We start from the raw sequence: 13,696 nt of genomic DNA, 5'->3' as shown, positions 1-13,696 counted from the left end.
AAACAATCGCCGTAAAAGATAATCTATAATATTATATATGATATTTTTATAAGTTAATTTCTGCACAGTGATTATATAATCACTATAATATTAGTCATGAACCGACTAATACAGCATCGAAAGAGTAAATGGATGGGATATAAAGAGTAAAGATAGAAATTTTTACATGGAATTGCTCAAATGAAACATCCAATAAGGAAAATATTTTAATAATGTATTTACACAACAAATCAGTCCAATCTTATCAATTACGAGACTTCTTAATGTTTAAATATGACTTATACCATTATACACTGCAGATTATTGCGTCCCCATATCTTATGTATATACAAGATACGGGGACGATTGCCTCCTTGGTTAGTTTTATACACTAAAAAAGATGATAATAACTACTAAGAGCTGTTCTTAAAAGTCATCCAATGAAAAGTTCTAACACCCACTAATTACATGTAAAGGACGGTGCAACTCAAATACGATATTTAATGCCCGTTTATCAAACGACTGATTTAAGAAACGTCATGGTAGCCTTTATAGCCTTAAAATATATGGTAAAGTAATCGACTTAATCTAAATAATGAAATTTGATTACTTATAAAACCGATTCTTTACTTCCATGTAAACACAACACACCGAAATACCTGTTTTTTTTTAATTTATTTTACTATATAATTATTTATTATACAGTCGAGCATTGACTAACAACAAAAAACACCGCCTTAATACAATACAAACATATAGTGTCCATGTGTTGGTTTTAGAGTAAGATGCAGGGATATGTCAAATTCAAGACATTTTTGATATAGTCATACTTAGCGCTAAATCTTGAATTTGACTACCCGTCAAAAACTTAAGTTCAGTTATGTCCTCTTACGACTGTCAAAATAACTGTTTTTCGAAATCGTAAATGTAAATTTCCACCCACCCACTTCAAAAAGGTTGTCATTTCTACGAAAGTCTTTTATGTCTATAAACGAGAAATCTTTTATATATGATTTGTTTTAAAATAAATAAAAAAGGATTAATATTACTTTTGTAAACATAGATGCGATACTGATTTCATATATAAACAATGGAAACCATACTATAATACATAACTAGAACGAACAAGAGACCACATTATAAATAAGACTTTAGATATAATTATATAATAATAAGAAGTTTTAGAGACACAGTAGAAACGATATTAATAAAAAAAACATTTTTATAGTGAGTTGAGCATGCTCCTTCTATCACGAATTTAAAATTAAGTAAATGCAACAGTGAAAGCACGAACAAACACTGTAGGTAAAGGGGTTTATGTACCTAAAACTAATCGTTTGTCTCTTTTTATCAAAGCGTAGACACCAGTTGACAGAAAAGGGCGAAAGAAAGGATTAACGTTGATGAATAAGGGTGGCAACACATTGTATTTATGTAAAATTGCTAGCTGCAAATATTGAAATTATACGAATAAATGACACAACTATTGTAAAACTCTTGCTACCTCTCATAATCATTACTACAGATTTCAATGTCTTTATACGCATTAAAGGTTAGTTATTGGTTCGTAACAGGAGAATAAAATTTGACATTGCTACGACCGTACAGATGCGTTTTGGCTAGAAATATTTTTGCAGTTAATTTACGCATATTCCCTAGCAATATCATCCATAATATTTAAAACACCACAAATACTCGCCGCGTACAATCTCATATCGTCATTTTTAACAATTTTCAAACTAGCACAATACAATTTCTTGTACATATCTGTCATTTTTTCATAGTCTTTGTTAGTCTTCGATCGACAATACTGAATAATATTCTTTAATATGTGATGTAGTCTGTTTTCGAATAATGAGACCAGGCCATGTTCATTTTTGAGCGATTTCTCATCACACTCCTCAGTTCTTGTGTCTTTTTCATCGGGATCGCGATTTTTTAATAGCCACAAGACGGAGTACGACTGTTGTAAGAGTTCTAAAGCAGTTTGGTAGGACTTTAGTTTGACGTTTGGAGATACTGAAAAAAAAAATGATAGTCTGTAAAAAAAAATTACATGTTTTCCATTACCTGTTTCCCGAGGGATCGAAACTCTATCTTTTTTTTTAAAGATATTAAATGTCTTACTTTGTGCGTGCCCTTCCATAGCAGCCACGTGTTCCAACCTCACTGCGAGGAACATAAAGATGTCCTCCAGCGCCGCGAAACGAACAGATGCCTCTTGGTAACTCGTGCAAGTTGCATTCAATAACGTACGCCGTTTGGGTCCGTCCTCTGTCGTTAATCTATAGAATAATTTTAAAAAAGGCTTTGTACATTTAAATTAAGAACTACATATAGGCTATACAGACAAAAGAAAATTTAAAGATTATATCTCCGTTACTTCACCTAAAAATTATCTTTTTTTTTATATTCTGTACGTTATTATAAAGTCGTTCTGATTCCTAATTCAAATTTTGAAAAATGATAAAGAGTATTATGACCAGGAGCATAGACATAACAATTATTACTAACGAAACACACAAATGCTAATAATCAAAAAAAAAAAGAAAAATAATATATTTTTCCTTCAAAGAACAACGTACGTTTTAAGTGTGTAATACGTGTGTGTTGTGAAGCAGACTATTGCAAGCACTAGTCATTTTAACAGAGACCCCAACAGTTAGTTGAGCCTCAGCCACAAAAATAATTATAGTAAAAATTAGGAGTGTAAGTAAAGCCTTTGTAAAAGTATATTGTAAATAAAAGAAATATATATAAAGCTATAAGATCACATGAGTTAAGAACCAGATGAGAACCGTAAGGCCGCGTTATGCAAGTGACTTGCATACAAATTGTAACTTGCATGCAATTAGGTTCAAACTTGTACGTATTACACTCAAGACAGTTCATTTGCGGGATACAAAGAAAACAACGATATTTTAATTTTAATATTTACCACAGCAAGTCTTCTACTCATGATAAACACTGTACAACTAGGAGAACAAACTTGTATCATGTTATAGCTTTTAATATTTACTTAATTAAATTCTAAACATTTCTTAAGAATCTTGCTACAAGTGCGCATGTGCAATAGTTACTCATTTGACTCGTTCGGTTGTTTACGAATTGTTACGAATTGACTCGAACAACTACCCGAAGTGATGGTCGGGTCGAAGTAGTGAATAGATTATAAAAGAGGTTGTAACACATCGCAAGGGAAATTCCTATGTTCAAATTTGAAATTATAGAGTTTACGTATAATCAGTGAAGTGAATTATAGCGAATCAAGTCATCATTAAAGTGTTTAATTTTCTACCCTAAGTACATCAACTAGCTTTTAAGCCACTATGCCACTAAACACTTGTATGCAAACTGCAAGTTGAACTAAGTCGTGTTTCCAATTCAACTCACACACACGCACACAAGTGTGACGTCATACATGCATGTACTTGCATAACGGAAACGCGGTGCGAAAAAAACGGTTTATGTTGCTTGTCATTAATTAATGGTACATACCTGAATTGTGAGTGGTACAACGATCCCAACCGGTGATAAATCATGGCGGCTCTAAACTGGTAAAGATACTGCCTTGGACCAGGGCTTAGAAGACAATACTTGAGCGCGTGTTTGAATGCTTCGGCTACTTCCATCACTTCCTAAAAATTTAAATTAATTTTTGGTTTGGACGTGTTATTTTTTTTTTTAACAAATACAAACATGAATTTATTTCACACAAATATCTGATGACTTGGTATGGCAGCATATCGCCGACTACAATTGGTGAAAAGCACTCGAAACGTCATGTTATGTCAATAATGTAACAATATTACGTTTATAGTAAAGAGTGTTTTTTATCATTACTATGAAAATTTTAATTATTATCATTACTATGTAAGTAGGTAAAAATACTGAATACTTGTGTGTAAGAGCGCCAAAGCGTTTCAATTATGTGTTCTCTCTCATCTCTTTTATTTCCTTGATTTGAAATTTTCTTTTATTTTTTGACGTTCATAAGTATACAAAACCTGTCATAATGTGTGAAATGTCATATGATTTGAATGAATTATTTTTAAACTATACCGTTTCTTTTATTTTTACAAACAAATGAAAATATAAACATTTTGTACTACTCATATATTTTTAGTCCCTACGTGTGTTGTCTATGGTCAAAAGAGTATTTATGTGTCCAAGGTAAATAATGTTTAAATTGATAAATCTCTAGTACTTACACATCCATACAAGTCCGGAAAGTCCTGCATCGATACAGCCTTAGTATAGAGATGACACGAGAGTTCCCAAGATACCAGATCCCAAACCGCTGATGCTCCACAATTCTCACGAGGACCTAACATCTTCAGGGCATCCATGTACAGGTCTTCGGCTTTACTGTATAGGCTACGTTTTTCAGATCTAAAAATTTACATCTCCAGTTACAGATATTTACAATGTAATTAGTCGTTGCAGTGCTTACAGCGATTAATTAATATGAAAGTTAAAGTATGTATTTTTGGATAAATGAGGCGTGGAATATAAGAATTATATTACTTCGCATAACTACTGAGATTTTATTTTCTCAAAGACTGTAAATGATTTGGTATCATGAATTATTCCATGAGCTGTACCGGTACTATGTAACCCTTAGAAATTTCAATACCAAAAAAATGTATATAAATAAATAACTAAACAACTATTAAAATTAAAATGTAAATAAATAACTATTAAAATTAAAATACCCGTATATTTTTATACTAATTGAAAGACCACACCGAATTATGTCAAGTTCACGAATTTTAAACCTAAATAAGGTCTCGCACCATAACAGAATTTTATCCCGCACATTAAGATAAATTTAATAAATAAAAAATAAAAGCCTACGCTATTTACTCGATTCTATGACGCGTGTAACGGCCAACTATGAATCCCCTCTTTAGCGCCGTTATTTGAAATTTCTGTCTTGGAGTACGCAAAACATTTAAGTATGTTCCACGCATGCGCCCGCATATCTTAAAGTGGCAATACGGTTGGTTACGCCCATGGCAGACGTGCACCGAGCAACTCGTCTTATTTTTTTATTTTTATTTTTTTTAATAATATATTTATTTTATTTCTCACAAAAACATATACAATAATTGTCATTCTTCTTTGGAGCACTGCTATTGCTTAAGTGAGACTGATGCCTGTTAAAGGTTGTGCACCTGTGTTACAGGTCATCAGGCCTTTACCACTTCGGATCGACAAAATGATTATATGTAAAGAATAGACAACTATATTAATTATAAGGAAACCACATGGTGTATGTGTACGTGTGTGTTTGTGTATGTGTGTGTCATTATTCTCATAGTCATCGGTTTTATTTTATTTTAACCACCCATACGGCAAAATCTAGCCGCTGAATTGGCGCCCCATCTGGGGCCCACGTTAAACACATATTTTATTTATTTATCCTTTATTACCTTATACAAAAGCATACACATCACAAAAATAAAAAAAAACAGTTACAAAAGATATAAGGCAACGAGCGGCCTTATCGCTCACAAGCGATTTCTTCCAGGCAACCCTAATATGAAAAGTTATTGAAAATTTTTAAATTATTTTATCACTTTTATCGTATTTATTAGCTGAAAAAAAATGTAAAACTTACGTAGTCCCGTCTCTATCACAATGCGCCTTGAATCTCATGTATCTCGCCTTATTACAGTACAAAAGTGCCAAATTCGGAACGTCCTTCACCGATTCGAATATGGCCGTGGCCTCGTCTAAGCACTCCGCAGACATATGCGAAAGGGATTTTAACTGGTCACGAATGTCTTTTGGAAATGATGAGTTTTCGCCAACTTCTTCTGCATATTTCATGTAGATTTCTAAAAATAAATGGAATTTTTAAACAACATTAAAAAACCTCATTTCCGAACTGGTGTCCAAAAAATTAGGATCCCAAATTACAATTTAAATTTGACTAGTTTTTGTTGGCTAGAACTAATCATCATTAATAAACGACTTTGTTTTTTTGGTCAGGTTTGTTGTAACCCTTACAACAAACCTGACCAAAAAAACAAGTTTTTATTGTTATTGACGTAATTAATTGAATTTGTGTTATATAAATTTAAATATTGACACATGTGACTAATATTTAAATTCAATTAATTACTATTTGGCCTGGATAAATTAGATTTTAGGTGCAATAAAAAATATAATTTATCAAAAAAACCAATGGTAAAGTGTAACATACGTTGTCCATCGTTCATATATCTGACTGCGAGTTCGTTGCAAACTGAGGCCAGGCGTCGTTGCAATTCGTCTCGCTTGTGCGCGCCACCCGGCACCGCGTCACTCGCCCTTCGGTAGTACGCGCACGACGACTTCATTGCTTCTAGATCGCTTAATGGTAGGGATATATCTGTAATTTGAAAATTTAATAAGTATATAGCCTAAACTTATGTTTTTTATTATTTCGTAAAAAATCGGCGGTGATAAAAAAACGCGGAGTTTTTAGCCAGTTTTCAAACGATGAACAATTTCATATATTATTAATATAATTTGACTATAAAAAAGCAGAACAAACATATTTGATTGTATATTTAACAAAAGGTTAAATATAAAAAAATATCTTCACAAGAGAAGTTGAAGATTATATTCTTTATAAGTATATAAGAATAAACAAAAAATATAATTTTATAGAATATTGGCAATCCAGCCAAAGGGAAGTCCAAAAAGTTCAGCCATCGCAGCCGCATTTAAGCAGGTGCGTTGCCTGCCTTTGAGGGAGGAAACATTCGGGAAGTGGCCGGGAGACGATTCCATAGTGCAGTAATTCCCAAAAGAAATAAAAAATATCTCTAGAAACGAGCATCCGGGATTTATATTATCTTAATATATATATTTCTTGTGTGCGTGTGTATGTGACTGAACTCCTCCTAAACGACTGGACCGATTTAGACGAAATTTTTTGTGTGTGTTCAAGGGGATCTGGGAATGGTTTAGATTCACAATTTTGTCCGCTGGACAATGTTTTTTTAATAAATTTTCAATTTATTAGTTGTTGTTGATTTTGGAATGTTTTACATTGGATCCGACAGACGGCGCGGCGCAGTGTCAAATTTTAAATAATATTCGAATTTTAATTTTAGTCTGTCCCGAAATTTAAAAAAAGTTTTCTTATCATTGTGTTATATCGTGTGTGACCATGTGCTGGATCGTTAGATATTGTCATAACATTTGAATAATAATTTTCATCAAAATGGCTTATTAAAAATTGAAATTTTGAAATTAAAGACGTGTAGACAGAACAACGTCTGTCGGATCCGCTAGTAATTATATAAATATATAAACTCACCCAAATCGAAATCGTTACACACAACATCAGTCTCATCAACCAAATCACTCTCAATCTCATGTCGAATTTTCTTATCGATATCGTGATCCATCTCGAACTGCTTCTGATACTGTTCCAGATTGGACCAATGTTTGCTGAGCTGAAAGAAATTATCCCCAATCCTTCCAATAAGACATGACGCATCCACGACTCGACTTTTGATTATCATACTGCCCAACAATTTCTGACATTTGCTGGCAAGTTCTATGTATTTCAAAGAGAACCCATATTGTTCGTGGGCGTAACTATATTCCGCTAGGGTTGCGTATGCGAGACATATTTTCTCATACAACAACGTCTTCAAATGAAGTTTCCAGGCGAAATTGTCATCCCTATTCGGCTCATGCCATGTTGGATATGTGTTGTTCTCTTTGCGTATTAGAATCGCGTTTTTATCAACATTCGAATTGGCTTCGATTAGGTAATTCCCAGTTTTCTCTGAATGTTTTCTTTCGCGTCTCCGGCGTCTGCTTCTTGATACGTGTTCTTTTGGTTCTTTTTTCTTGTTCATTGGCTGATAGTCCATTTTGATCGGCTCGAATGGGTTAGCCATTTTTGGGTGCTGCTCTTCGTTGATTATTTGCTCTTTGAGACGCTCGCGTTCCTCTTCCTATGAAAATGTGTCATAACTTTATTTACAAAGGATAACATAACTAACCTAAGCACTAGCTAAATTTAGGCTTCAGGGTGCCTTCAATGGTCGTTCGATTACCGGTTGAGAACCAATGGCCTTTCTATGTTTTTTTTTTATAAAGAACAGGGCGGCAAACGGGCAGGAGGCTCACCTGATGTTAAGTGATACCGCCGCCCATGGACACTCTCAATGCCAGAGTGCTCGCGAGTGCATTGCCGGCCTTTTAAGAATTGGTACGCTTTTTTCTTGAAGGACCCTAAGTCGAACATATGTATATATGTGCGCATTTAACATTCGCTCGAATGGTGAAGGAAAACATCATGAGGAAACCGGCTTGCTTTAGACCCGAAAAGTCGATGGCGTGTGTCAGGCACAAGAGGCTGACCACTTCTATGTCAAATGATCATGAAAAAGATTTAGAAATCTGATGCCCTGACATTATTATTTTTCAGTGCGTAAACTTCACGAAATAATCAAATTCTATTCATAACTATTAAATTTCGACTCACTTTGTTTTACAATAACAGAGTTTAAGCGTAACAAATATTGAAAACAAGAAAAAATCAAACAGTTCTTAATAAACATACCTATCAATTTTAATTTCATTGCTAATAAAACCCTTAAAGCTCACCTTGGCCTTATCAATAGTAAGATGATGAAGGGCTGATAACCCTTTGAGTGCATGTGACAATGCCCGGCCACATCTATCCGGAACTTCTACGCCCAGACCGGAACTGGCCGACTCTTTCTCTTTTCCACTCTAAGAAAAAAAAACATATACAATATTTAATACTGTATCAAAGTCTATTTCGAAATGAGAAGATTTTTATTCAATTTAAACAGAGCATTAAAATCAGAAAATATAGAAATTTTTTTAAGTTACATAATATAAATATATAATATATGTGAAAATTATCAAAAAAAATCTTACACCACTATGTTGTGTGTTCTTGTTCCCCGTATCCTTTAGTGTCAGACCTCTCACTTGTAACGCGAGACTGTCTCCCTTTGCCTCTAAATTGTCCTCAGTTTTCTTCTCCTGTTTAAAATTTTTTTTAAAGATTATAATATAATATAATATAAAGACATATTTAATTTTTCTAACTGGGATGCTATTTTGATTAAGAAACCCATTTATGCTCTTAATAAACTCGAGTTTTGGCATCAAACGTACCTAACTTTCTAAGGAATCCGTTCTTTTGTTTACAAATTGGGATTGTTGTTGTTTTATCACGAAATTATCTCATTTTTATTGTATTTCCATTTATATTGTAAAGAAGAAAATTACCTCTTTCTCTTCATTCTCTGTGTCTCCCTCACTATTTCCATCAACGTTATCATTAAACTCAGCTGAGTTTCCGAAATCGGAATCGTCGTCCGGCTCTAGAATTTCATCTAAAAACATCACAATAATAATTAACAAATAATAAACGAGTGGTATTGTCTTTTATTAACATTTTCTACAACATTTTCTACAGCTGTAATACTTTTTGACATTTAACACCTTTGTCTTCAGTCACCGTGACCACGCACGCTGTAAAGCACGCAAAACGTCGGTTTAAATTTAAAATTATGTCTAAATAATTATAAGTTTAAATACAATAATTTAAAATAATACATAATTATAATCCGAAAAAAAAATGTTTTTCAATAAACGAGTGGTTATATTTTTTAGATCCGAGCCTCAGATTTCTGTATGTTTCATGTTCATTTCTTAATCTAATAGGCAAGTAGGTGATCAGCCTCCTTTGCCTGATACACGCCGTCGACTTTTCGGGTCTAAAGCAAGCCAGTTTCCTTACAATGTTTTCCTTCATCGTTCGAGCGAATGATAAAATCCCACATAGGAAAGTCCATTGGTGCACAGCCGAGGATACTCAAGAATGAGGCAAATAATAATAATAACAACAATAAAATTAAGTAAATTAAAATCTTAAAAGAAAACTTTTTTAAATTAAAATTACCAAAATCATCCAATTCTAATACATTTTTTGTCCTTTGTTGTATCATACTTTTTAAATAATGCTTAATTTTACTAACCTTTAAAATCCGGGCAAGCCGGATTAGTCGTCGCCGGTACATACAAATCGGACAGCATATAGTGGGACGAAGCGACAATCTGCGGATATCTTTCCACTTGCAACAATTGCACTACATGTTCCAAAAGTTGTCGGACATGTCTCGTCCGATTCATAATTCTCATGTTACGGGCGACACGGTACAATAACATCGCGACTGGGGTCGTAAACGGATTGTCCAGACTGTCGGGACATAGGGACGTTAGATCGTAGAGTTTTACCACGTCATCGTGGGGACCTGAAATGGGCATTTGCTGTACTCCATTTTTATAAAATCTTGTAGTAGTACATTGACTATAGACTTCTTCTATCAATAGACAAAACAAGACTTAGAATTCGAGCCATTTGTTTCTGAGAGTGCGTTCAACCGAATTAACTCTAGCTATATATCTGTTTATTATTGAGACTTGTGGACAAACATTCAGTACATATAAATCCGAAAATAGTCATCTTTTGAAATGGACGGATATATAAAATGATCAGTTCTACAACTGGACCAAGACATATATGGAATGTAATGTATGTATGTATGACAGATTTGGCAAACGGGTTTAACTTAGAACTCAGTACGAAAATTAGGGACTTACTCAAAACTCAAACTTAAAATATCTTTACTCATATAGGTATACTTGTTATACCTACTTATGAACGTTAAAAAAAATTAAGGCAATTGGCGGTCAAGTCAAGTAAGTCAAGGGCGGTTAGCGGGCAAGAAGAACTGGCAAAAACATTCCGACACTCTTTTTAATCACTAAGTTTTGAGTCATATAGATTGCTTAGCTAATAAACCTACCTTTAAACAACCAGTACGTATGTCCAGACTTGGTGACATTGGACTTCAAAAAGGATAAAATATTCTGGGCGACATTCCTTATAACTTTTGGTGAAAACTTAGAGTTTTCCATATTAGGCAGATCTTCGGTTTTCATTGGCTCATACTTCTGTACAATGCCGTCTAAATGATAACACATTAAGACTTCTGGGACATTGCACATTAAATTGTCTAACCAGTAGTCAATTCCTGAAATTTAAATTAAGTTTAAAAATAATAAATAATAAGCAGTTAAAAAGTATAAAATAACATTAACTATTAAATGTATTGATTGGCCTTGAAGAGAATTACATGCAATATTAATTTTATTTATATTCAAAAGGTTAATATTAGTTAAGTTGTTATAAGTTTAACATTTAAAAAAATCATTTTATTATAGATGCATCAATCCTCACTAGGGTTACTTACTTTTGTAAGAGCAAATCAATATTTTAACTCCCATTTTATCTAATCAGTAGTTACGAGGGTTAGGAAAGAAAATAATACAATAACAATACGATTACAGATAAGACTTTGCTTCTGGCTGAGATCATCTCAAATCACAGAACAGGTAATTATGTATGTAATAATTTTATTAAACCTTTCCTTTCATAAATGCATGAATTTTTTTTGATATATTATGTATTCTATCTTCTTATGTTTAGTAGTTTTGTAACATAGCAAATATAAACCTTTTCAGAATGTTCAATGTAAAGGTACATAAAGTTTAAAAGTTGTGTACCTGTTAACACATTGATGGGCTCCCGCGCATCTCTCAGCCTCAAACTAACGCATGGTCGATCCTTATCGCCAAATATCGGGAGATTGCTGCCTATTAACATATGAATGTCTTCAAAGGTCCAAAGAACATTGCGGTTATATGAGTCCTCAGGGGATTCTTCTGTACGTGAGTCTGGTTCCGGTAGGTGCGGACCTGTGTTAATTTAGATAATGATACATAACTACACATTCGTCTTGTTTAATAGGGTTAGGGATGCCTACAGGTTTATTTTGGAACATAAGATGATCTTATGTTCCAAAATAAACGTATTTTATTTTATTTTAATTACAATATAAGAGTATGTAATAACAAAAATAAGATTCCTGTAGAGTTTATAACATTTTTGTGCTGCAAAAAAGTAGAACATGCAACTAACATAATGCTACGGTAAACTTTACTAGCATTAATAATATTACTGACAGCTACGTTATTACTTTCATTGAATTTCTAATAATAAATGATTGAGACATAGTGCATTACATTTGGCGTTAGTACAATAACTAACCAGAAATCCAATCAGGTGTGTCTGGAACAGGCGCAGGCAACGGCTGAGGCCTTTCAAGTAGACTGTGTGACAGGAACTTGTGCGTCAGTTGTAATGCACTTGCACTTCTTGCAGGAGTTAGGGACATACGTTCCTACACACGTCATTCTGTTAGATTTCCTTAGAAATTATTGTGAAAATTCTGTAGGAATATTTAATTGCAAACAGATTTCTATGCCTTATACTATGTATCCAAGTAAAAATTTGTAATATTTAATTGGGTACATAGTCTAAGGCAGGAATATTTTATATTTAAAAATATATACAAAATATTCCTGTCTATATGGTTAAACTTCATCTTCACTAGTGAAAGAAAGTCTTTTATTTTCAAACTTACTAAATCTTACTACTGGAAACTCTGATGTGTAATTAACCTTTACTATATATAAGTAATGTACCTTCTCAGACATAGTTTTAATTATGTTTTCATAGAAGAAATCCTTTAACCAAGACCATTCTGACTTCATCAGGTAGTCATAAACATCAAAGTCGTCCAATAGCAGTGTGTTCTGTACTCTATGCACCATCATGCTTACCTGAAAATTTTTGATTATCTTAAGAAACTGTTATATATAAACTAATAACCTGGTATGTTTTGTCAAAAACTTATATTAAGTGCTTCAATCATGTTTACTTACAGTTCCATTTGGTTGATAAGGTAATTTTAGCAATTTTTTGATGCACTCAGCATCAGATATTAAATCGACTTCACCTACACAATCAGGAAACATGTGTGCCATTCTGAAACTGATTATCACTTCATATTAATAAGATTCTGCTACCTCTTTGAATATTATTTTTTAAATAAAAATAACAAATAGCATTTTAATCACTATAGGTAAAAAAAATTTTTGTTTAGAAATGAACCATGTTTTTTTTAATTAGTCCCTATATTTACCTTGATAAGCCTGTACCCCTTGTTAAAATTTGTTTCAAACCATATGTATCTATCCCTCCCCAGTTGGAGGGAGGGAGATTAAGGTCAGTGTTGCACTGCAGCCGAGCATACCCAACTGGACTTTGAAAAGCGGTGTATTTGACAACAGCAGTCGATTTTACATCAGGAGATGGACTGCGGTCCTGGAAATACATACAGCCATATATCTATTACATTAGCCAAAATATTATTTTGTTAATTCAATATCAGTTTTCATAATAAATTACCTTTCAATATGCAAAGAAAGATTGTTATAGAAAATATAAATATAACACATGGATTACCTTGTTCCTTTTTAATTCATTTTCGGCTTCGTAGTCTTCCATTTTAGTATTTCAAACAATGCTGCTCGTCTAAAAATAACAAAACAAACGTTGTAACTGTAAATCTTAAAATAATAACAGAATTAGACGCAGATCGCAAGTAAAATAAAATTTGTATTGCGAGGTATTGTAGTTTTTTTATTGTTTTTTCTATTTTCATTCGCTTTTTGACATACGTTTAATTCTGGGTGTCCTTACTCACTGTCAATCATTTAAGTATCATATGACACTTTATACGGTTTCAAAATGTTCACA

General features: G+C 33.1%; 1 protein-coding gene across 1 annotated transcript; it reads right to left on the bottom strand.

The window, feature by feature from the left end:
* Window positions 1-193: 193 nt before the first annotated feature.
* On the bottom strand, window positions 194-13,587 carry LOC110994027 (erythroid differentiation-related factor 1). The gene is made up of 18 exons (XM_045631196.1): window positions 13,403-13,587; window positions 13,080-13,261; window positions 12,820-12,928; window positions 12,580-12,717; window positions 12,143-12,275; window positions 11,599-11,790; window positions 10,839-11,066; window positions 10,008-10,283; window positions 9,256-9,362; window positions 8,899-9,006; window positions 8,599-8,727; window positions 7,295-7,943; window positions 6,191-6,358; window positions 5,603-5,822; window positions 4,191-4,371; window positions 3,478-3,617; window positions 2,107-2,264; window positions 194-1,998 (listed from the first exon to the last, which is right to left on the bottom strand). The coding sequence occupies exons 1-18, from the start codon at window positions 13,442-13,444 to the stop codon at window positions 1,622-1,624; spliced, it is 3,537 nt and encodes a 1,178-aa protein (XP_045487152.1). The 5' UTR covers window positions 13,445-13,587; the 3' UTR covers window positions 194-1,621.
* Between the last annotated feature and the right edge of the window lie 109 nt (window positions 13,588-13,696).

The sequence above is a fragment of the Pieris rapae genome, chromosome 2 (assembly GCF_905147795.1).
Source record: "Pieris rapae chromosome 2, ilPieRapa1.1, whole genome shotgun sequence".
In the NCBI taxonomy this organism is placed as follows: Eukaryota; Metazoa; Arthropoda; class Insecta; order Lepidoptera; family Pieridae; genus Pieris; species Pieris rapae.
The sequence above is the reverse complement of the archived record's forward strand: the minus strand, read 5'-3'. Positions and strand labels throughout refer to the sequence as shown.